The sequence below is a fragment of the Osmia bicornis genome, chromosome 12 (genome assembly GCF_907164935.1).
Source record: "Osmia bicornis bicornis chromosome 12, iOsmBic2.1, whole genome shotgun sequence".
NCBI classification, from domain to species: domain Eukaryota; kingdom Metazoa; phylum Arthropoda; class Insecta; order Hymenoptera; family Megachilidae; genus Osmia; species Osmia bicornis.
Window position 1 is genome coordinate 5670095 of NC_060227.1, and position 25750 is coordinate 5695844.

A 25750-nucleotide genomic window follows, 5' to 3' on the forward strand; every position below is an offset into this window, starting at 1 on the left:
AGGGAATATCTTATAATTAATTTGTAATAAAAATACCTGCAAAATTATATTTAAATATTTTAATATTTACATATGTCTAATTTCTACTTCGTTTATTTTTTAAGGAACTGCTAAATAATGGAGACCACTTTAAAAATATTACATTAGCGTTTTATTAGATAAAATGTACAGTTACCTACTATCGAAGTAAGAAAGCTATATTAGACTAATTCGTTCGACTTTACACGGAAATTAAATTCGCAGTGTTACGCTGAACAAATCCTCCAGTGACTAAAAGAAGTGGAGAACAGAACAGAACAGAACAGAAGAGAACAAAAGGTAAGGTACTTACATACATAGGAAGACAAGGTTTCTCGTGTACGTAGATAATGGAAGCAAACCATCACCATAAATAGTAAATATATCTATACGTATATCTATTTAGATCGAAAATTCAGAGTACAGAGTATACAGCAGCGAACATATTCGACGCGCTCAGATTGTGAACCCTCGAGAGAAGAAAAAGTATGGAAGACTAGTCGCTGGAGGAGTTGTTTACAGAAATACAAGACCGACCAGCTGGATGAAACTGGTCTGTACTGCATTTCATTGACAATTATAAAATTACGTTATAAAATAATAATTATCCTAGAAAACTTATGATAGATGATAGTCAGGAGATGGTTCAGCTACAGATTCAGTAGTGAACAATGGATTTGGGAACTCTGGTGGGTGTGGCAGTGGTCCAGCAGTCTTTGGCTGGCGACGATACGCCATTAGCCAGCAGGAGACAGCAATAGCTACAGCTACTAGTGCCAGCAGTGCTGTAATTACTAATGCTATCACAAAGCCGACCATAGATACACAAATGTCTTCCACTCTTTGAGCTGAAGCAACTGTAACAAAAGCAAATTCCATTTTAGCATACCAAGGTTCTCTTTTATTTTTTACTACAGAAAGAGTAATAAGTTATCTTACTTTCAGTTGGATCTGCTGTAAACCTCTCTTCTCTCCTTTCCAGAGTGAATATCAGATTCGACTGGATTGTTATTTCTTCTCGAAGTTGACCTTCGTAGTTGTCTGCGATGCTCAAAGAAGTGTCGTTCGTTTCGGAATCAACGTCTCGTCGGCGACGACCGAACGCATTGTATCCTCGACAGTTTACCTATAACATTCATTTAAGTATTATCATCTACCTTTCCTTCTTTGTTACTTCAGTGTACTTCATGGTAATTAATTGATACTTACAGGTTGACAGCGACCGAAGCATACACGGATATTGCACTGGAATCGAATATTGTTGCTGCTTGGGAACTTGAATGCGTTGAAGCTGGCCATCAGCGTCTGTGTTTCAGGGTTCTGTTCCCATTCGCCAAATATCGTTGGGTCTGTCGCACAACCATTCTCGTCTGTTACTATGTACTCGTTTTCCAAATTGTCTTCCATCGTTTTAGCCACGCAATTTCGAGCAAATCCACCGTAAATAGCTGGAATGTTTTAAGCAGGTGTTGAAGTTTTGAAAAACTCGTGAAATAATTTTTCTTTTTAATGTATACTTACTTGACGGCTGAACTTCGACCTGCAACATTAGGTTGTCTCCAATTTCGGCCGAGTTAATTTCGTTTCCATTTTGAGTGACGATCTTCATCAAACAGACTGGCGGTGGACCAGTATTGGCGATGGTTCCAGCGGTTGTTAACATGGAGACATTAAAGCCAAGAGTGACATTTTGTTCTCCTGTTTGATATATACATTTGATGTGATAAGCCTGGGTCTTGTATGTCATCAATTTCGGGTGCTTTTGTATGACCAGTACAAAGCTAGCTTGTCCCTGAAATTATATAATTTTGTGTTACGTATTGTAATTATATCTTCGATGAACGTTTCTAAAGATAAAACTTACGTTCACGTGTATCAATCCACAATTTCCAAATGCCACTTTGAATATCTCGGTCTTGTGCATCGTTTCTACAGGAATAGAAACAACTCTTCTGCATTGTTCGTCCTTACTATGACCTTTAACATATAGTACTCCATCAAACTCTTGGTCGTGAAGATGTATTTCGACCTGCACTCCATCCGACAAGCAGCTGACTACCATTTCTGGTTTTGGAAAATCGGTTCGCCATCGGTTTTTGTCACCTATTAAATAAAAATTTTATTCATTAATTTTACCGTTTATATCAAGAAATTCTTGTACGTAAGAACGATTTCTTACAGCATTGTTTGTAAGCATTTCCAATGTAGCCGTTGATGCATATGCAGATAGCTTGATGTCGAGTAGCATTGCAAAATGCATACGAGCCACACAGTTGGCTCATACAAGGATCTTCGCAGGTTTGACTGGTTTTGTCACAGAATCTATTGTCAGCACAGTCGTCGTCGTGTTTGCATTCAATTATGTCGGCTGTGAAATAAAGATACTATTAATTCAACAGATCCATAGAAGTATGATTGATATAAATATTAAATTTATCTTGCATCTTACCTAATTTACAATATCCATTGCCGTCTAGTCTGTATCCGTGTTGCGTTGGACAGACACACCGTCCATATTCGTCGATGATCATGCCATTTTCCAAAGCACACACGCAATATCCTTCGTTGTTAATGATCATTCCAGTTTGTTTGTGGCAAGGTATGCACACTTCGCTCTCGTCCTTAGCCGTTCCAGGTGGACAGATACAATTGCCATATTCATCAAGGATCTGACCCTTCTCCACTGGACATACATTAGCTAGAAAAGGAAAACGTACATTTAGATAGATTTCTACATCAATTCTTCCTTTTGGAACATGTTTAAGGACAATTACTTTTTTCACAATGAACAACCGCGTTTCCTCTGTAACCAGGAATGCACTCGCATATCATAGTCCTCACAGGAGTTGTATCCAGGACTTTGCAGTCCGCATTCACTCCGCAAGGCTCGATTTTCACGCAAGGATTAATACATTCGCCATTGAAGCAGGCGGTTTGAGATGGACACTCGTTGTCTGCCTTGCATTTCTCTGTCACTGAAATCAAACCAGTCGAAAATAAGCCAAAGTCTAATAGATTAAAAAGAAACTTAATAGATGAGCTTATTCTTACATTTGGTGCATCCCAGTTTGGCATCACCGATGTAACCAGGAGGGCAAGCGCACTCGACCACATGGTTGTACACGTTACAGTCCATGTTCCCGGTGCAAGGATTCACGGCACAAGGATTCTCGCATCGATTGTTGACGCAAGCCTTGTTCGTCGGGCAATCCGAGTTGGTCCTGCAACCAAGAAGAACACAGGCCGCTCTTGGATTACCTCCATAGCCAGGTGGACATTCACAGATGGCCTTGTGATTGATGCCATGACATTCTGCGCCTTTTCCACAAGTGGACAGGGACGGCGAGCACACTGAAACGCAGTTGTGCTGTATGCAAGCGTGTGATCCACTGCAATCTCCATCCGTGCGACATCCGGCGACTGAAAAAATAAATGCAAGTTCGCAATAAAGAGTAACAAGATCGTTCAACGAGTAAAATGAAGAAGAAAAGAAAAGAAAAATTAATCCTTACCCTTGGTACACACTACGTCAGGATTTCCATCGTAACCCAAAATACAAGAACAAATTGGCTTGTGATTCGCGACGCTGCATTCTGCGTTTGGTCCGCAGGCGCAAGGATTCTTACATACAGCGTTCACGCAAGATTTGTCCAATGGGCAATCGCTGTCTCTGGTACATTCGACCTCTAGAATCGGCTTGGTGGCCTTGCAGAGTCCACTTCCGCTGCTTACATAGCCACTAGGACACACGCAAACCATCGTGCGAACAGGGTAAGTCGGTAGCACCCTGCACTCCGATGGTTCGCTGCATGGTTGGATCACAGAGCATGGATTCTGACATTTGTTGTTAAAGCAGGCCAGCGAATCTGGACAGTCTCCGTCTTCCTTGCACTCTGGTCTCTCTTCCGGTTTGCAATTCACGTAAGGATTGCCTGTGTGCTGAGACGGGCAACGACAGATTGGCAGATGGTTGAAGACTCTGCATTCGGCACGCGGTGAACAAGGGTTGCTATGGACGCATGGGTTGATGCATTGCATGTTGATGCAAGAGTGATCGCCGGGACAGTCGCCATTGCTATAGCACCCTATCACTTTGCAGCGATCCAGAGCATTTCCGTGATAACCCTTACGGCAACGACAGTCGGCTTTATGGTTGTTAGGGTAACATTCGGCGTTCACGCCACAATTATCGGACACTAGGCAAGGATCGACGCAGTTGTTGTTCACGCAAATCTTGTCCAAAGCGCATTCACTGTCTCGTCTGCACTCTACGGAGTAGCAGGCGATGTCTGGGTTGCCTTGGTAGCCTTCCTCGCAAGAACAGATCGGTTTGTGGTTTCTGACATAGCAGGCAGCGTTGGTACCGCAGTTGCATGGGTTTCTGCATTGTCTGTTGATGCAGGCATCTTTATCGCTACACTCGTCGTTCGTTGTACAGCTACCGATGACTGCTATTTGAACTGAAACGAGGAAATAGAATATTATTCGAGTGAAATTGTTAGACTGTCACGTATCGAATTGGTCGTGTAATATTTTCTTACTTGGTCTGCAAACACCATCGATGTCAGTGGTCCAGCCTTCTGGACAAGTGCAGGTCATGGTCCTCACTGGAAGCGTATCAAGAACATTGCATCGTGCGTTCTCCAGACATGGTTTAATAACCGGGCATGGATCGATGCATTTGTTCTTGATGCACACCAGTTTGTCGGCGCACTCGATGTCGATTCTGCATTCTGGCTCGTCAAGTGGTGTCGTTGGACGATGCTCGCAGTAGGAATAGGGATTTCCAGCAGGGATGTTCTCGGGACAGCGACAAGTAGCCAGGTGATCTTGAACGTAGCAGACAGCATTCTGAGCACACGGTGAATCTTCGATGCACGGATTTATGCAGCGTCCGCTGCTGCAGGCGAGATTTCGAGGACAGTCGTAATCAGCGCTGCACTCGACCCTCTCGCAATGCACTTCCGGATTGCCGAGGTAGCCTGCACCGCAGCGACAAACGGCGCGATGCTTTTGACCGTAACATTCTGCATTGATTGCACATTTGTTCTCCAGAATACAAGGATTCACGCATTGGCCGTTGTAACAGGTGGCTGCGTTGTTGCATTCGCTGTCCGACTCGCAATCCACTATAAAGTGAAATGTTACGAAATTAAACGATTAGATAAAAATTTACATGGAATACTGTAAAGAGGTGTAACTTACGTTTGAAACAACCCAATTGAGGATTTCCAGAATATCCAGGTGGACAGGAGCAGGATGGATAGTGATCGACGACGTTGCATTTTGCGTTTGGACCGCAATTGCACGGGTTGATGCACAAGTTATTGACACATGCAGCATTGCCCGCGCATTCGCTATTCGAAGTGCACTCGGCCACAATTTCCGCTGCAAAGAATCATTGTTGGTGAATCGCGTAAAAGTTAGTCTAAATTTTTATTAATCCTCGTTTGAGCAACTTGATATCCATTTGATAATTTCTCGCCCTGTACTTACGTGGTACACAATTGATTCTCGCATCACCAACATAGTTAGCAGGACATCTGCAAACTGGATTATGATTATCCACGTAACACAAGGCATTTCTGCCGCAGGTGTCTTCAACAACGCATGGATTCACGCAAAGAGCGTTGATGCATTGTTTGTCATTTGGACACTCGCTGTTAGCGTAACATTCTGGACGAACTGGTGGTAGTGGCACTATAGGAACTAAACGTAGAGGTTTTATTATGCTTGTGAATGATCCGAAGTTAATTAGAATTCCTACGAGTTGAAACTTACGTCTGATGCACTCGATGTAAGCATTGCCGGTGAAATCAGACGAGCATTGACAGATTCCTGTGTGGGACGTAGATTTGCATTGTGCATTAAAACCACACTGAGTGGTAAGACAAGCCTCAATGCAAGTTCCATCGATACATTTATCCGAATCATTGCAATCCTGATCTTGATGACACTTGACATCTTCTAACACTGAAAGATATTTTTTATATCGTTTAAAAATATGTCCAAAAATGGGCTAAAATCATTGCTTCCCCAAAGTATCAATATTTACCAATTTTCTTGCACAGTCCATTGATGTCAGTGATGGTATTCGGTGGACAGCTACAAATCATTGTTCGAAGTGGTACCGTGTTCAATACCTTGCATTCTTGCTCACCAGTGCACATGTTCGAGGACAGACAAGGATCTTGACATTTTGTATTGATGCATGCCAAAGATGGTGGACATTCGCTATCCTCTTTGCACTCCACTTCGATGGCCACACCTGATTAAATGAAACACATAGTAGAATCATTGATTTTCCCAAATACCTCGATTACATTATATTTGTTAGCGGTTACTACTTACCAGTGCATTCGACGTAAGGATTTCCAACAGTTCCTACAGGGCAACTGCATCTCGGTTGATGGTCTCTAGCGATGCACTGGGCGGTTTCGGCGCAAGTGTCATCTTCGCAAACAGGTCGACAAACTCTGTTCAGTCTGTCGCAGGCTTCGTGATCAGCACAGTCTTCGTTGTAATGACAAACCGCGGAAATGCATGCGATTCGAGGGTCACCCTGGGTGCCTTTAGGGCAAACGCATTGTGCTCTGTGCGAAATTGCAATGCACTCTGCACCGCGACCACATGCAATGTCTCCGACCAAGCATGGAGTGACACAGTTGTTGTTCTGACAGGTCTTGTCGTAAGGACAGTCGCTGTCTGACTTGCACTCGGCTGAAAAGAGACACATAGTTTGTTGTAGCTTTGTCTCATTAAGATAAATTTTAAATTGATCATTATTGAGTACATACGTCTGAAACATTGCATTTGAGGATCACCGGCAAAGTTCTGTTGACAGTGACAAGTTGGATGATGATTGACAGTGATACATTCTGCGTTCAATCCACACTGAGTACTGACACACGGATTTTGACATAGTTCGTTTATGCAGGCCTCGTTGGGTGCACAATCGGTATTCCTTATGCACTCTGGGAACGAATCAGTGTCTGCGAAAGTTCAAACAATTTTATTCACGATACCTGTTACAGAAATATAAATCCATTATGTTACTTTCATTCGCTATTCGAATAGTTACCTCTGTAACAATTTACGAATGGATCACCGGCCGTTCCTCGAGAGCAATGACACTGACGGTAATGATTGTCAACAGAACAGTCCGCGTTCGATGCACATGGACTGATGATGCACGGGTTGATGCACCGCTCGTTCAAGCACGCCAAATTCGAAGTGCACTCAGTGTCAGCTTTGCAGATTGCTTCGATTTGTTTATCCACTGAAACATGAGAATATTAAATCAATTATTTCAAATTTGATTTCACTCGAAACTCTGTTCACTGTTGAATGCAATTGATCTTTACCTGGAATGCAAGCTACTGTTGCATCGCCAGCGAAATTCGGTAAACATTCACAGACCATAGTTCTCATAGGCAAAGTGTCCACTACAGAACATTTTGCACCAGCAATACAAGGTTTCGTTTCCATGCAAGGGTCTTTACAGATTCCATTGAAACAACCCAATTTACTGGGACAGTCTCCATCCACCTGACACTGAGGTTGTGGTTCTATCGGTTCTGAAACAATCAATTAACTTGTTAGTTAATTCTCAATATCGTATAATTAGGCCATATTTCTTGAAATTGAATTATTACCCATTAGACAAGACTTGTATGGATCACCAGTGTAACCTGGTGGGCATCGACACGTAGGACGATGGTTAATCACAGAACACTGCGCTGAAAGTGGACAGTCGCAAGGGTTCACGCATTTCAAGTCGCGACACGCCAATGAAGAAGGACAATCGTTGTCATTAGTGCACTCTGGTCTCTCGCATCTCTGATACGGGTTACCCAGGTATCCTTCAGGACAATAGCATCGTGGTCTGTGATATCCGTCGGACGAACAAAGTGCGTTGATACCACACTGTGTCACTGAGCATGCATCCAGGCATTCGTTGTTGATGCAGGATTGGGTCAATGGACAATCGCTATCACTGCGACATCCAACTGTAGAAACGAATATATAAGTGTTAACACTGAAATAAATTTTTTAAGTGGGTGAAAATAATAAAATTGTTTTATGAGACGTACGCTCGCGACAGTACTGTTGAGGATTGCCAGTGAAACCTTCGTTGCAGACGCATACAGCCCGGTGCAGTTGCACGTGGCACCGACTGTTATAGCCACAGGAATCAAGGGTGCAAGGATCGACGCATTTCTGATTGTAACAGGTCTTATCGTTTGGACATTCAGAATTTTGGGTACATTCCGGGGTCGGTTCTTCAACTGTTGGGATGGTGCACTGGATCCTAGCGTTGCCAGTGAAACCAGATGGACACGAGCAAACTGGCTTGTGGTTGACTGTCTGACAAAGCGAGTTGATTCCACAGGCACCGATGCAAGGATCCCTGCATTTCTGGGCGAAACAGGCCTTGTCTCGTGGACAATCAGAATTGATGACACATTCTGGATAAATGCATATTGCAATGCCGTTCTTAACTTTGCATTCACCGTTGTAAGTGCACGGTGATGGATTGCAGGGGTCAGTTTCTGGAAAGGAATCGTTAAGTTATAGCACAGCATGTTTCGATACGTAAAATTAAATAAATATGATTATGTTTTAAATACCAATTTTCGTGTAGCATTCTTCGAATGGATTGCCAATCAAGGGAGATGGACAGCTACAAAGTGGACTGTGATTGATCGCCTTGCAGTTTGCCTTGATTCCACAGACGTTCTGGGTGCAGGGGTTGATGCATTTGTTGTTGATGCAAGCCTTGTCTCCTGAACAGTCTGAACTGATCACGCATTCTGGGTGGCAACCAGTGATACTCGATGGGATTCCTTGTAGGCCAGGCAGACACTTGCACGCTGCATTGTCGCCGATCTTCTCGCAGATGGTGTTTGGACCACACGGTGACGGTGAACAAGGATCTCTTTCCTTTGGAACTGTGTTTCATTCAATTAATAAATTATGTGCCCAAATTTAATTTGTGTTACTTGAGTCAGATATTTTAATTAGTATTTATTACCTTCAGGGAGTGCTTGACAAAGGGTGAACGCATCTCCGATGGTAGGAGCAGGACAAGAACAGATAGGGATGTGATTGGATACAGTACAGATCGCTCCAACGCCACACGTGCCAGGACAAGGATCCTGGCACTTGGTCCTGATACAAGCTTGTGATTTTTGACAGTCGGTATTGACCAGACATTCCGGTTGACAACCTTCGTACGGATTTCCTCTGTAATCAGGCAGACACTCGCAGTATGCTGTATTGTACCTTTCCCTACAATAGGCGTTGATGCCGCAAGGTGAAGGACTGCAAGGTCTCGATGGCGTTGGTGGTGCAGGTGTGACTAGAATAAAATTACAAAATAAAATTAGTACCCCGCTTTAGACATCGATCTATTCATTAATTCACGAAACAGAGTAAAGAGTTGTTAATTTACAAGAAAGCTAGCTTGAAGACTATACAGAAGAGATGTACATGAAACTGAAGAGAATGAAGAACGTGTATGAACAAAATGTATGTTTGATAAAAATTCAAGAGTATCAAAATAGAAAGTAGAGATTCTGTTGTCTATAATTGACATGCAATCGTTTGTGTTTGGTACAATCTTTATATACAGTATTTACAGATGACTGAAAAATTCAATTATTATTCAAATCAGGCATCTCTGAATGTCTCTCCTTTTTTAATTGAAGAATATTTTTGTTTTAAAATTGCGACATGGGATATTCCTTACTGTTGGTCACGGAACAAACTGTGAACGGGTCTCCGGTGTATCCCTCGGGACACACGCAACGGATGTAATGCAGGGTAACTTGACAGAGAGCATTAGTGCCGCACAGTCCTGTACAGGGATCGGTACATCTCTGTCTAACGCAGGCTTGATTGCCAGGGCACTCGCTGTTCACGAGACATTCGGGTCTACAGGTGGGAGGAGAGCCTACGAACTCGGGCAAACAGGAACAGGAGGCTTTATTGTCTGGCGACACTGTGCATTGGGAGTTTGGTCCACACGATGAGGGTTTGCATGGGTCCTGGCTGGGTTCCTCGTCCTGCGTTTCTGTTTTTCGACAAACGTTCTCATTGGGTTAATATTATTTGAAAGGTATAACATGCGGACCAGTGCTGTCCAAGTTCTAAATATAATAAAATATGTCTATAAAAAATGAAATGGACTTTTATGGTTTATCAAGATACTTTGTATTTTCTAATTATGGACAGCACTGAAGTAGACTTCTTTGGGGTACTTACTCATAGGGAAGCAGCTGATGAATGGGTCACCTGAATACTGAGGAGGACAGCTACAAATGGGGTTGTGGTTTCGTACGGTACACAATGCACCCTGACCACAAGCGTTTTCGCAAGGATTCTGGCATTTCTCGTTCACACAGGCCCTGCTCTGTTCGCAGTCAGAGTTCACGAGGCACTCGGGTCTGCAGCTGGGTGGAGTTCCAAAGTATCCAGGGAGGCAGGAACAGGAAGCTTGCTCACCATATTCGCGGCAAATGCTGTTCGGTCCGCAGGGTGAGGGTTCGCAAGGTTTCACACGTTCTATCGTCACGTAAGATGGTTATTAATCAATTGAATTTTAAAGGAATTTTTGTTTAAAACTGGCTGACCAATGAAGGCTACACTCACTTCGGATCGGTTTACAGAGGGTAAATGGATCGCCTTCGTGATTTTCCACGCAACTGCACGTGGGGATGTGATTCACAACCATGCATTCGGCGTTCTGACCGCAGATTCCGGTGCAAGGGTTCACGCATTTGTTGTTGGAGCAAGCTCTGTCATAAGTACAGTCAGAATTTTGTACACACTCTGGTCGACATCCTTGATAAGGATCGCCATGATATTCGTTTATACAGCTACAGATTCCGTTCTGACATAATGCGTTTGGTCCACAGGGTGAGGGGTTGCATGGGTCTGATGGTACTGGAAGGATAGCTGCGATTCGTGAAAGCAAGGATAATTATTAATTATATGTATAATGGCCTAAGATGTCTTGATATCACTTAATTTCATGTATTCTTACGTGTGGGCATTGGACGACAACTGGTGAAAGGATCACCCGTGTAATCTCTGGGACAAGTGCAAATCGGCGTATGACTGATAACGTTACAGAACGCATTAGCTCCACAAGATCCTGGACACGGGTCTCTGCACTTTTCTCGAATGCATGCCTTATCGCTGGTACAGTCTGAGTTAATGGAACACTCTGGGCGACAGTTCGGAGCCGAACCGACGTAATTCGGTAGACAAGAACAGGAGGAAATACCTCCTATGTCTTGGCATTGTGAAAATGGTCCACAGGGTGATGGTACGCAGGGATTCGCAGGAACCAACGGAACCATGGCTAAAACGTAGTCTCAAGTTAAAGATTGATTGAAAATATATCAAGTAAAGTGGAGCAGGTTGATGAGTATTTCACTTACTGGTGACATCGAAGCATTTAACGAATGGATCTCCTGTCTGACCAGGATTACAGCTACAAATGGGACTATGATGGAAGGTCTCGCATCTAGCGCTTATTCCACAGACACCAGGACAGGGATCAACGCATTTTTGATTCACGCAAGCCATGTTGCTAGCACATTCCGTGCTAACTACACACTCTGGTCTGCACCTTGGAGGAGTGCCTCTGAACGTAGACAAGCAAGAACAGCTAGCTTGACCATTGACGTTGCGACATTGGCTGTTGGGGCCGCAGGGTGATGGGTCACATGGGTCGGTAGGATTTGGTTCGACTATTTAAAACGCAATAATGTTACATTACACTCTATCTAAATAGAATATAAATCCTGAAATTTTAGGACAACTTACAAGGCTGTTCAAACAGATTACAGTATCTGAAGGGATCTCCGGTGTATCCTAATTGACAGCTGCATGCTGGGATGTGATTAACGACCTGACATACAGCGTTGAATCCACACGTTCCTGGACAAGGGTCTTGACACTTGTTTCTTATGCATGCTCGGTTAAATGGACAGTCTGAATTGATGAGACATTCGGGTCTACAGTTCTCGTATGGATTTCCATAGAAATCGGGCAGACAAGTACAAATAGCTGAACCATAAGATTCGCGACAGACAGCGTTAGCCGCGCAAGGAGATGGCTGGCATGGATTTACTTTCTGTGGAATGTCTTCAACTACAAATGAAATTAAGAGATTACGTCAATCTCCTTTAACGTACCCCTACAAAGAAACTATGAACAAACAGTCTTACTTGGTTGAGGAAGGCACTGTATGAATGGATTCCCGGTGAAACCAGTGGCACAAGTACACATGGGAGTGTGGCTAATGGTTCTACATTCGGTGTTACTTCCACAGGAGCCAGGGCAAGGGTCTCTACACTTTTGATTGATGCAAGCCTGTTGTGCTGGACACTCGGTGTTGCTTACGCATTCGGGTTTACAATTTGGTGGATTTCCTATGAATTCAGGGAGGCAAGAACAAGAGGGAGCATTATTGTTCACCTGACACACGGCGTTTGGACCGCACGGTGATGGTTGACAAGGGTTCACAATAACATCTGGCTCTTTTGCTGAAAAAGAAACATGTTTATCATAACTGTAGCTCTCAATTAAACGTCCTCGTTAAATAAAGTCTGATTCTTACTGTATGGGACACATTGGACAAATGGATCGCCCGTGTACTGTTCGAAACAGCTGCACACAGGATTGTGATTAATCACAGCACACTGTGTTGATAATCCGCAAGCACCAAGACAGGGATCGATACACTTTTGGTTACTGCAAGCTCTGTCTCGTGGACAATCAGTGCTGACGACGCATTCTGGCCTACAGGAAGGTGGAGTTCCCTTGAATCCGGTAATACAAGAGCAAACAGCTTGGCCGCTGGAGACACGACAATGACTGTTTGGACCGCAGGGTGATGGATTGCACGGGTCAATGGTACTGATTTCTGTCATTAAAATATTTTTTCGTTAGTGTCTTTAAAAAGTGTCAACATAATTGAAAAATAAAAAGGCGAACCTTGTACAGGGTTACAGGATAAGAACGCATTGCCTGTCGTGTTTCTTGGACAACTGCACATAGGCAGATGGTTGATTACGTTGCACTCAGCGTTCACTCCACACGTGCCTACACACGGGTTTCTACATTTGTGAAGTATACAGGCCTCGTTTCGGGAACAGTCTGTGTTGATAACACATTCGGGACGGCAAATGGCGTAAGGATCACCTAAATAACCGGGTACACAAGTGCAAACACCGTTGTCGCACTGGGCGTTTGGTCCGCATGGCGATGGGTTGCACGGGTCTGACGGGGCTTCGGTTACTGGAACAAATGGACAATTGTATACGTTCGAAAATAACAGAGCAGTTGAAGGGATTATTGGTATTTTCTTCTTACTAGATGGTGAAGGTATCGGGGTACAGCTGGTGAAAGGATCACCGGTGTATCCTTCAGGACAAGTGCAAGCTGGTGTGTGATTCATAACTGTGCAATAAGCAGCAACGCCACAGGAGCCAGGGCAAGGATCTCTGCACTTTTCTCGAATGCAAGCTCTGTTCGCTGTGCAGTCTGAATTGATAGAACATTCTGGTCGACAGTTGGGGGGTACTCCGATGTAGTTGTTCATACAAGTGCAGACTGGCGTGTCTCCAACAGCCTTGCACATTGCATTTGGACCGCATGGGGATGGAACGCATGGGTCTTTCGGGTACCGGTCATCTGGTTTAGGTACTGTAGAGAAAACTCGTTAGAACAGATACGATTAAGAATAAATTTGAAGAATGTTCGGTATCTCAAAGTTAGCTTACTTGGAGCCGGGAAACAGTAAACGAATGGATCTCCTGTCAGGCCACTACCACAGCTACAAATTGGACTGTGATGGACAACTTTGCATTGGGCGTTACGGCCGCAGGTGCCAGGACAGGGATCTTTGCACTTTTGATTTATGCACGCGAGATTGGAATTGCATTCTGAGTTCACTACGCATTCTGGTCTGCAATTAGGTGGAGTGCCTATGTACTGAGGCATGCAAGAGCATACAGCTTGGCCATTGACGTTCTGGCATTGGCTGTTGGGACCGCATGGCGATGGGTTACACACGTCGCGTTCTTCTTCTTCGACTGTAAAACCTTGATTTTTAATAATTTGTTCAAACGAACAGGGAAAAAAATGAACAGATCACTACTCACGTGTTGGTATCTTGTACATGCAATTGACGTACGGATCACCGGTGTATTGAGGAATGCAAGTGCATACAGGTAGATGATTAACGACCTGACAGTTGGTGTTGGCACCGCAAGAACCGGGGCAAGGATTCTGGCACTTGGATCTTATACATGCTAACTGCGAAGGACAATCCGAAGAAATCGTACATTCTGGTCGACATCCTTCGTAAGGATTGCCGACGTACTCGGGCAAGCAGGTGCAAGAGCTAAGGCCATTTTGTTCTCGACAAATAGCGTTAGCTCCGCAGGGGGATGGTTGACAAGGTCGTGCTGGAATCATTGTTTCCGCTAAAAGGAACAATAGAATTATTAAATTCGATTAAATTCGATCACTGCACTTGATGCAGTCGTTGCTAGAACACTCACGTTGCTTAGCTGTGCACTGAACAAATGGATCTCCTGTAAAGTCCCTCATACAAGTACAAGATGGAATATGGTTTACAACATAGCACTCTGCGTTAGCGCCACAGGAACCTGGACAAGGATCTCGGCACTTGCGATTAATGCACGCCAATTGGCCACTGCATTCGCTATTACTGATACATTCGGGTCTACAATTTGGTGGTGTTCCAACGAACTCTGCCTTGCAAGAACAGGATGGAGAGTTATTAATCACTCGACAGTCTGCGTTCGGTCCACACGGGGATGGCTGACATGGATTTGTTGGTTGAACGGGTTCCTCCGCTTTAAAAAAAGTAACAATTGAATTGTTGCCATTGGACCATCTGAGACTAGAATAAATGACACCTACGTCTGGGGAAGCATCGCACGAACGGATCACCAGTGAATACAGGAGGACAACTGCAAATTGGGTTGTGATTCACCACTTGACAACGGGCCGATACTCCGCAAGATCCAGGACATGGGTCCGTACACTTTAGATTCACACAGGCCTCGTTTAACGCGCAATCACTGTTAACGAGACACTCTGGACGGCAAGCGGGAGGGTTTCCAATGTAACCAGGGGCACACGAACAAACTGCCTGTCCACCGATGTCCTGGCATCTACTGTTGGGACCGCAAGGTGACGGGTTGCAAGGTTCTACTACCACTGGGTCTGTAAAGTTAAGAACACTTGTCTGTATTCTGTCGCATATTCGAGACTTCATTTTTATTCCTGAATATTTACCTTTGGCTGGATAACACGCGGTGAACGCATTTCCTGACATGCCATCCGGACAGTTACACATGGGGGTATGATTGATTACCACGCATTCAGCGCTTTGACCGCAAGCGCCAGCGCAAGGGTCGAAACACTTGTTGCGATTGCAAGCTTTGTCCAGTGGGCAGTCTGGATTTTGGACGCATTCTGGACGACATCCGTAATACGGGTCACCGTGATATTCAGGCAAACAAGAGCACACCCCATTGCGACACAGTGCGTTCGATCCGCATGGCGAGGGGTTACAGGCGTCTTGAGGAACTGGTGGTGATGCTACAGAGATGAATTTATTAAAACAGTTCCGAACCAGCTGCTTGCGATACAGATATGATAATAAATGCTTACGAGGTGATTCTAAGAAGCAACTGACAAACGGATCGCCAGTGTATCCTTTTGGACATGTACATACAGCCATATGGTTCACGACCAAACACTGAGCTCCAGTGCCACAGGAACCTGGACAGGGATCCGTACACTTTTGCCTCAGGCAAGCTCTGTTGCTGGTGCACTCGGAATCGATGGTACATTCTGGTCGACAGTTCGGTGGAGTTCCTATGTAATTGTCCATGCACGTGCAGCTTGGCAATTCCGCGTTACCAAGCACACGACACACAGAGAAGGGACCACATGGTGATGGGACGCATGGGTTTACACTTTCAGGCATCGCTGAAGAAAGATATCAGTTATGAATCGAATTCCCTGGAATGAACTTTGAAGGTTCAGGACGAGATACTCACGTTGAAGTTTAAAACATCTCACAAACGGATCACCAGTGTGACCAACGTTGCAGCTGCAAATCGGACTATGATTGATCGCCTCGCATCTCGCATTGATACCGCAAATTCCGGGACAAGGGTCGACGCATTTACGATTCTTGCAAGCGCGATTTGTAGCACAGTCCGAGCTAACTGTACACTCTGGTCTACAGAATGGTGGAGTACCGACGAATGTGGGCAAACATGAACAAATAGCCTGTCCATTGGATACGCGACATTGACTGTTCAGACCGCAGGGCGATGGACTGCAAGGATCAGCTGGTTTCGCTAAAAGAACGTTCACGTTAGATATTGATTAACAATCGATCATCTTCGAAATCTTCAAGTCCCGAGGACTTACGTGCTTCTTGGACGACATTACACTGAACGAACGGATCACCGGTGTAACTGAATTGACAAGTGCAGAGTGGAGCGTGATTGACAACCTGACAGACAGCGTTGTAGCCACAGAATCCTGGACAAGGATTCTGACACTTGGAGTTAACGCAAGCCTGATCGGCTGTGCAATCAGAATTGATGATGCACTCTGGTCGGCAGCCTTCGTAGGGATTGCCGATGTAATCGGGAAGACATTTACAGGATGCAGCGCCATTCAGTTCGTTACACATCGCGTTCGACCCGCAGGGTGTTGGTACACACGGAGTAGGTTTCTCTTGAGTGTTTTCCATAGCTAGGGAATCGTTTGATTCTTGTTATAGGTTCGTTCATCTTTTCAAATGGAGGCATTAACACTGAAGCATCGCTTACCTGGTCTTGAAACGCATTGTATAAACGGATCACCAACGAAACCGTAGGAGCAGACACACATCGGTGTGTGACTGATCACTCGGCACTCGGCGTTTGCGCCACAGGAACCTGGACAAGGGTCACGACACTTCCGATTGATACATGCCAAATGCGTAGAGCACTCGCTGTTGCTGATGCACTCGGGTTTACAATTTGGAGGGGATCCGAGGAATTCGGGCAAACACGAGCAAGATGGTGAATTGTTTATGACTTGGCATCTACTGTTTGGACCGCATGGTGATGGGACACATGGGTTTAGAACTTGTGGTTCTTCCGCTGTAGGGGTGATCAAAAACATGTGAGTTTGATGATTACTAATCAATTTTTAATGTAATATTGAAATACTCACGTTTTCTAATGCACATCGAGAAGGGATCGCCTGTCAGATCGGGAGAGCAACTGCAGATCGGATTGTGGTTCACGACCATGCACTCGGCTCTGATTCCACAAGTACCTGGGCAAGGATCTACGCATTTCTGGTTGTTGCAGGCCATGTTTGATGGACAATCTGAACTGAGAATACACTCGGGTCTACAATTCGGTGGTGTGTCTAGATAACCAGGAATACAAGAGCAAACAGCTTGGTCGTTTATCTTTCTGCACTGACTGTTGGGTCCGCAAGGCGAGGGGTTGCACGGGTCTTTAGGTGTTAATACTGTTCAGAGATGGAAAATATGGTGAATTAAACGTTATATAATATAACTGGATGCAATTAAAATATCAATGATTCAATTATACCTTGAAGAGGAGAGCAAACTACAAATGCATTTCCGGATGTTCCTGGAGGGCAAGTGCAAACTGGAATATGATTGACGACAGAACACACAGCATTCTGGCCACAAGTTCCATCGCAAGGGTCGTTACATTTATTCATAATGCAGGCTCTGTCTCTGGAACAGTCTGTGTTCAGAACACATTCTGGTCGACAGCCTAAGTACGGGTCTCCCTGGTATTCCGGTAAACAAGTGCAAATTCCATTGAGGCACTGAGTATTAGCTCCGCAATTGGCACACGAATCCACTGGTCTCTCTTCTTGTACTAGATCAATGGCACGTTACAAGGAGTATTTAAAGTATGAAAATAAAACGAGGGATTTGATGAACGATAGATACCTGGAGCAAATGAACATCTAACGAAAGGATCGCCGGAGAATCCTTCAGGACATGTACAGATTGGAGTGTGATTGATTACTGAACACTGAGCACCTACACCGCAGACTCCTTCACAAGGATAACGACACTTCTTCTGAATACAAGCCTGATTGCTAGGGCACTCTGAATTTCTTATGCACTCTGGTCTACAATTTGGTGGGGTACCCATGTAATCTGCTAAACAGGCACACGAGGCCTGTCCATTTATGTTGCGACATTCTGAATAGGGTCCACATGGCGAGGGTGCGCATGGGTTCACGTACGATGGTACTGGTACAGGTTTGTCCACTACAATGAACATTTAAAAATTAAATCTATTTTCTCTTAAAACAAATCAGAATTTAGTAGATACACTCTGATAATGAGACTCACTTGGTATATCGAAACAGGAAACTAATGGATCACCAGTGAATCCTGGCTGACATGAGCATATTGTTCTATGATTAATCGTTTCACACCTAGTGTTGGAACCACACGATCCAGGACAAGGGTCGCTACACTTTTGATTGATACAAGCAAGATTGAAAGCGCACTCGGCGCTTACTGTACATTCGGGTCTGCAAGCTGGTGGGCTGCCTATGAATTCGGGTAGACAGGAACAAACTGATTGTCCATTGATTGCTCTGCACTGACTGTTAGGTCCGCAGGGAGATGGATTGCAAGGACGGCTGATTGCTTGACCGATTTCTATAAAGCATTAATCAGTGGGTATTGTCTTTAAAGTTGAAAAAAATTTCTCATTTTTCAGGAGTATAAAACGTACCTGGCTGAATAGGTGAACAAAGGACAAAAGCATTGCCTGTATGCCTAGGATAACACTCGCATACCGGCAAGTGATTGATAACGTGACATTCAGCGTTGCGACCGCAAGTTCCAGGGCAGGGATTTCTGCATCTGTTGTTCATACAAGCCTGATTCGAAGGACAGTCGGTGTTCAGGAGGCACTCTGGTCGGCATCCTTCGTAGGGGTTACCGATGTAATTTGAAAGACAGGTGCACGAGCCTGCGCCATTCAGTTCTTTGCAAATGGCATTAGAACCGCAAGGAGATGGGTTGCAGGGATCGACAGGTGTAAGTATATTTGTAGCTGTAAAGTTGAATGTTCATGATTCATATTATATCACGGTGTAGGCGAATAAATGTTTTCAAATTATAATATTCTTACGTTCTTTGAAGACACACTGAGTGAACGGATCACCAGTGTAACCACTCAAACAGGTGCACATTGGGGTGTGACTGACAACGTGGCAATTGGCACTAGCTCCGCAGGATCCTATGCAAGGGTCCTTACACTTCTGATTGATACATGCTAACTGGCTAGGACATTCGCTGTTGCTGACACACTCGGGCCTACAATTTGGTGGGCTGCCAGTGAATTCTGGCATGCACGAGCACGAGGGTGAATTGTTGATGACCTGACACTGGGAATTCGGACCGCAAGGTGATGGCTGGCAAGGGTCTACTACTGGTTCTTCCACTGAAATAAATAAAGGTGTCATTTCTGCGTTCAAGGAATAGCTGATGATCTTCACATTCGATGAATTATTTAAAAAGGCAGTGATTTCTTACGGAAGGGCATGCATTGGACAAATGGATCCCCGGTGTATCGCAATGGGCAACTGCATATGGGATTGTGATTGACAACGTTGCACTGGGCTCCAATTCCGCAAGTTCCTGGGCAGGGATCGATACACCTTTGGTTACTACAGGCCTCGTTTTGCGGACAATCTGTGCTCACTATGCACTCGGGTCTACACGTGGGTGGGCTTCCTAGGAATCCTCTGATGCACGAGCAAACTGCCTGACCATTCACAACGCGACATTCGCTGTTAGGTCCGCAGGGTGTTGGGCTACACGGATTGACGGGTGTCATATCTAATGAAAATAAAATCACGGAGTTATTCTTTGCTTTGGTAAAAAACGGTATGCAACAGATGATTGACTACCTTGCAGAGGGGTGCACTGACTAAACGCGTTGCCGGTCATGTTCCCAGGACAGCTGCACATCGGAACGTGATTGATAACTGTACAAATGGCACTGATACCACAAGTTCCTGGACAGGGGTCCATACACTTGTTACGCAAACAGGCTCGGTCACGAGAGCAGTCTGAGTTTAGGACACACTCGGGTCGACATCCTAGATACGGATTCCCTTGGAATTCTGGCAGGCAGGTGCAAACACCATTCGAGCATTCTGCATTGGGACCGCAGGGTGTTGGGGTACATTCGTCTTCTACTGGTGCTGGAGTGGCTGTAAAGGCAAATAACTTGTAATAATATTCTACAGGTTTTGTGTTGATACGGTACGGTAGATCAGGAGAGAGTGATGCGTTCTTACGTGTAGCTGGAAGTAATTGACACAGAGTAAATGGATTCCCGGTGAAACCTTCGGGACAGTTACACACGGGAATATGGTTAACGACAGCGCAAACGGCACCGGAGCCACAGGAACCAGGACAAGGGTCCCTGCATTTCATATTTATACAGGCCATGTCACTCTGACATTCAGAATTAATCGTGCACTCGGGTCTGCAGTTGGGTGGTTGACCAATGTAGCCTCCTAAGCAACTACAAGCAGCCGAACCACGGACATTCCTGCACTGCGCGAAATTACCACAAGGAGATGGTACACACGGGTCTTTCTCCACTGGGCCAGGGACCATAGCAGCTAAAAATTGGGACGAATCTCGTTAACCATCATCTTACTGGTGCAGACAATTAAAATATTATGTGCGACTGGTAAAACATTGTCCTTACGTGGAATTGGTGTACAAGTGGTGAACGGATCTCCACTATATCCTGGCATACAACTACAGATAGGACTGTGATTAACCACAATGCATTTGGTGTTGAAACCACAGGGGCTCGGGCACGGGTTCACGCATTTGTAATCCTGGCAGGCGAGTTGGGTGGGACACTCGGAGCTAGCTACGCACTCGGGTCTACAAGCAGGTGGAGTGCCAACGTAGGTGGGCAGGCAGGAACACACAGCCTGACCAGATACCTCTTTGCACTGGCTGTTGGGTCCACAGGGTGACGGGCTACAGACGTTCTCTTTCGGGACTATTACTGAGGAGCAAGGTGCATTTCGTTAATAATTTCCTCGAGGACGTAAGGTCTGTTCTTTTGGAGTACTGTTCTGACATTTTGTCAACGCTAGACTTTATTCAGAACTTAATAACTCTAAATTAAACACAAAGACGTTGAAACTATATTCCAAAAGAACTTGACCCACGAGCATTAACAATTAGACGTATAAAAGTGTTTCAGATTTTCAGGAAAACGTAATTAGACGTAGTTTCAGGCAAAACCGATTCAACTTACTATCCATGGTACACATGACAAATGGGTCCCCAGTAAAACCGGGTCTACAGTTGCAGAGGGGTTGGTGGTTAACGACTGCACACTCGGCATTCTGACCGCAGGTTCCAGGACATGGGTCTTGGCATTTGTTTCTGACACACATTTTGCTGGACGGGCAATCAGGGTTAATGACGCACTCGGGTCTACATCCTACGTAAGGGTTGCCAATGTATTCAGGGGGGCAATAACAGATCCCGACACCGTCTCGTTCTCTGCACAATGCGTTTGTGCCGCAAACACCTTCGGCGCAGGGTGAGGGTTCCGGGTCACGAACTAGAACAATGAAAAATTACAAAGATTAGTTTGTTACGAAGATAATTACGAGCACGCTTTATATTCTCCGGTTCCTTACTTATTACTGAGCAACGCGTGTATGGGTCGCCCGTGAAACCGGTCGGACAGACACAATTGGCTATGTGGTAAGTCACGTAACACTCTGCACTTTCGCCACAGAGACCTGGGCAAGGGTCCATGCACTTTTGTCGAACGCACGTTTGGTGGCTGGGGCACTCGGAGCTTGAGATGCACTCGGGTCTGCAGTTGGGCGGGTTTCCTTCGTATTCGGGCAGACAGGTACAGGACGGGATGTTATTTACCACTTGGCATTGAGAGTACGGGCCGCAGGGTGACGGTTGGCAAGGGTTCGTGGGCACTATTACTTCTTCTACGGAAAAGTAAATTTCCATCGTTACCAAGTGACCTATATATAATCTACAACGTTATTTGTTCGTCGCCTTACTGATCATTTCACATCTGACGAATGGATCCCCTGTGTAACGCTCTGGGCAAGAACACACGGGGTTGTGGTTCACCACCAGGCATGTTGCCTGAACACCGCACGTTCCTGGACACGGATCTCTACACTTCTGGTTTACGCAAGCCTGACTCTTAGGACAATCGGAACTAATTGTACATTCTGGTCTGCATAGAGGTGGTGTTCCAAGGTAATCTGGGACGCATGTACACACGGCTTGATCGTTCACTTCTCTACATATGCTGTTTGGACCACAGGGGGATGGATTGCATGGTCTAGTCGTCGTGGGCACTGCGATTCAATAATTTCAAAATTATCAAAACGTTTAAAATATGATATTGACTATGAAATATAATCGACGTTTAAGAAACAGGAAAGTAATGTGTACCTCGTACAGGCGAACATAGAACTAAGGCGTTTCCACTAGTTTGTGGAGGACAACTGCACATAGGCGTGTGATTGATGACATTGCACACAGCATTTTGTGCACAAGCTCCTGGGCAAGGGTTAACGCACTTGTTCCTGATGCAAGCTTTTTCGCTAGAGCAGTCTGTACTCAGCACGCATTCAGGGCGACAACCAACGTATGGATCTCCAAAGTATTCGGGTAAACAAGTGCAAATGCCATTGTTGCATCGAGCGTTTGGTCCACATGGAGAACTACTGCATGGGTCTGTCACGGGTTCTTCGACAACTGTTTAAATATCATAATTCGATTAACAAAACTGTCTAGGTTTTATCTTTCTTAAAGAAAGATAACTTACGCATTGGTTTGAGCTGACAAATATTAAAAGGATCTCCTGTATATCCCTCCAGACAGGTGCAAATTGGAACGTGATTATGAACAACACAGGCACTGTTCAAACCGCAGGATCCTGGACAGGGATCCTGACACTTCTCACGAATGCAGGCCTGATTTCTGGGACAATCGGTGTTGGTAACACATTCTGGACGGCAATTTGGTGGAACACCAACGTAGTTCACCAAACAGGAACACGAGGGAGAACCATTGATGGCGCGACATTGAGAATTTGGTCCGCAAGGTGAGTTAATACAGGGATCAACCGGTGTTTCGACAACGGCAGTGGCTAAAATGGTACAATTAACTTTATCTTTCTCAAATGTTTCGGTAATTGAAGCAACATAAATGTCGAAACATTGTGCTTACGTGGACTGTAGAAACAGTAGGTGAATGGATCGCCAGTGAACCCTGGCTTGCAACTGCAAACTGGGCTGTGGTTCACGACTCTACAGGTACTCTGTTGACCACAAGAGTTGGGACAAGGATCAACGCACTTATTATTCCTACATGCAAGGGTCAGTGGACAGTCAGAGTTAACACTGCATTCTGGTCTGCAATTAGGGGGTGTTCCAATATAATTTGGCATACAGGAACACGTAGCTTGACCGTTTGTCTGTCTACATTGACTGTAGGGTCCACAGGGTGATGGTTCGCAAGGATTGACAACGTTAGGTTCAGGCACTGTAATAAGGTTATCGATTACCAATCTGATTGATCATTTGTTCACGTTTAGATCGTTCTCATCGAATATTGTCTTACGTGGTTCTCGCATAGGATTGCAGTAGACGAAAGGATCGCCAGTGTATCGTTCAAAGCAACTGCAGGTAGCTGCATGATTGATCGCATAACACTGAGCATTCTGACCACAAGTTCCAGGACATGGGTCTCTACACTTGGATCTGATGCATGCTTGAGTGGATGGACAGTCAGAACTGAGGGTGCACTCAGGTCTGCACCCTTCGTAAGGGTTACCGATGTAGTCGTTCTGACAAGAACAAGAAGCTGAATTTCCTTGCACCCGACATATCGCATTTGCACCGCACGGCGATGGGGTGCAGGGATCCGGTCTACTGACTTGAACGTCGACTAGAAATATGCAAATGCCATATTAATATCTTGATCCGTTATAAAAATAGGAACGTTCAAAATGTAAAGATTCTTACATTGCTGTGGTACACACTGTGTAAACGGATCACCTGTGTAACCATTCGTACAAGCACACATTGGTGTGTGGCTAACTACGTTACAAACCGCGTTCAGACCACAGGAATTTACACAAGGATCTCGACATTTCTGATTGATGCACGCTTGTTGATTAGGACACTCGCTGTTGCTGACGCATTCGGGACGACAGTTTGGTGGTGATCCTATGAATTCTTGAAGACACGAACAGGATGGTTGATCGTTGACCACCTGGCACTGTGCGTTAGGACCACAGGGGGATGGTTGACATGGATCGATTGGTGGTTGTGGTCTCTCAGCTTCGAAGTTCAGAAAAATCTCATTAATCTTAGCGGAATTAAATGAAGCAATCTTTCAATATTACGTTAAAAAATTAATCCTTACGCATTGGATAACACCTGACGAATGGGTCACCGGTCATTCTTTCTTGACAGGTGCATACAGGATTGTGGTTAACGACATTACACGCTGCGTTAACTCCACAGCTTCCAAGACAAGGGTTTTGACATTTTTGGTTGGTACATGCTTCGTTCAGTGGACAGTCTGAACTAACTACACACTCAGGTCTGCAAGTAGGTGGTGCACCAATGTATCCGCTTATGCAGGAGCATACAGCTTGCATGTTGTTTTGTCTACATTGGCTATTAGGTCCACATGGCGATGGATTGCAAGGGTCACTAACCGTTGTTACTAAAAGCGATTCAAGAATATTTATGATAACGACCCTTTTGCTGACTTTTCGATTATATTCCAATAGTTAAGTTACCTTGAATGGGAGAACATAGCACGAAAGCGTTTCCTGCCATTCCCGAAGGACAACTGCACATGGGCACGTGGTTGAACACGTTGCACAAAGCATTCAGTCCGCAAACACTGGTGCAAGGATCAACGCACTTGTTTCGAACGCAAGCTCGCGTGGTTGGACATTCGTTGCTTAAGACACACTCTGGTCTACAGCCAGAAAATGGGTCACCAAAGAACTCTGGCAAACAGCTGCAGACGCCATTGTCGCAACGAGCGTTCGATCCACAAGGCGAAGATGCACATGGGTCAGTTTCGACTGGACGAACTGTAACATCTTGATGTTAACACGGAATTGAAACTTGAAATTTCGAAAAGAAGAAGGATAAATCTTACGTGGTTCTATGAAGCAGTTGGTGAAAGGATCTCCGGTGTAACCAGGAGGACAGGTACAAGTTGGTACATGATTGATAACACTGCACTGAGCTTGAGATGCACACGAACCAGGACAAGGATCTCTGCATCTTTGTTGCATACAAGCTTGATTGGGTGGGCAGTCTGAGTTAATGGTACATTCGGGACGACAATTTGGCGGACTTCCGGTGTACGTGGGTAAACAGGAACAAGATGGTACTCCACCAATGTCCCGACATTCTGAATAAGCACCGCATGGAGATGGAATGCATGGGTCTTTTGAAATGACGTCGCTTTGACCAGGAGGTGTTACTAAAATTGTTGATTATAATTCATTATCTCATCGTGGCTATTAATTACTGAATTAGACAAAATAAAACGAGCCAT

General features: G+C 44.9%; 1 protein-coding gene across 1 annotated transcript in view; it reads right to left on the minus strand.

Moving 5' to 3' along the window:
* Window positions 1-119: 119 nt before the first annotated feature.
* LOC114871745 overlaps window positions 120-25750 on the minus strand; it is a 73360-nt gene continuing 47729 nt past the window's right edge. Inside the window, 62 exon segments of the mRNA XM_046288230.1 lie at window positions 120-875; window positions 958-1144; window positions 1228-1466; window positions 1540-1810; window positions 1883-2121; window positions 2198-2386; window positions 2468-2716; window positions 2793-2993; window positions 3070-3438; window positions 3531-4478; window positions 4560-5147; window positions 5224-5406; window positions 5515-5727; window positions 5800-5991; window positions 6074-6286; window positions 6370-6738; window positions 6816-7010; window positions 7100-7297; window positions 7383-7595; window positions 7674-8027; window positions 8112-8969; window positions 9053-9379; window positions 9770-10093; window positions 10285-10584; window positions 10672-10977; window positions 11066-11386; window positions 11466-11777; window positions 11854-12180; window positions 12258-12575; window positions 12650-12955; window positions 13027-13329; window positions 13405-13737; window positions 13815-14126; window positions 14196-14519; window positions 14598-14915; window positions 14983-15288; window positions 15361-15666; window positions 15739-16059; window positions 16131-16436; window positions 16510-16839; window positions 16917-17231; window positions 17305-17610; window positions 17694-17993; window positions 18068-18394; window positions 18479-18793; window positions 18870-19193; window positions 19272-19583; window positions 19676-19981; window positions 20053-20358; window positions 20446-20775; window positions 20865-21176; window positions 21432-21743; window positions 21823-22134; window positions 22210-22515; window positions 22613-22918; window positions 22989-23312; window positions 23393-23707; window positions 23786-24112; window positions 24190-24507; window positions 24593-24898; window positions 24975-25277; window positions 25346-25675. Of these exon segments, the coding sequence (XP_046144186.1) occupies window positions 637-875; window positions 958-1144; window positions 1228-1466; window positions 1540-1810; window positions 1883-2121; window positions 2198-2386; window positions 2468-2716; window positions 2793-2993; window positions 3070-3438; window positions 3531-4478; window positions 4560-5147; window positions 5224-5406; window positions 5515-5727; window positions 5800-5991; window positions 6074-6286; window positions 6370-6738; window positions 6816-7010; window positions 7100-7297; window positions 7383-7595; window positions 7674-8027; window positions 8112-8969; window positions 9053-9379; window positions 9770-10093; window positions 10285-10584; window positions 10672-10977; window positions 11066-11386; window positions 11466-11777; window positions 11854-12180; window positions 12258-12575; window positions 12650-12955; window positions 13027-13329; window positions 13405-13737; window positions 13815-14126; window positions 14196-14519; window positions 14598-14915; window positions 14983-15288; window positions 15361-15666; window positions 15739-16059; window positions 16131-16436; window positions 16510-16839; window positions 16917-17231; window positions 17305-17610; window positions 17694-17993; window positions 18068-18394; window positions 18479-18793; window positions 18870-19193; window positions 19272-19583; window positions 19676-19981; window positions 20053-20358; window positions 20446-20775; window positions 20865-21176; window positions 21432-21743; window positions 21823-22134; window positions 22210-22515; window positions 22613-22918; window positions 22989-23312; window positions 23393-23707; window positions 23786-24112; window positions 24190-24507; window positions 24593-24898; window positions 24975-25277; window positions 25346-25675 (19619 nt within the window). The 3' untranslated portion in view covers window positions 120-636.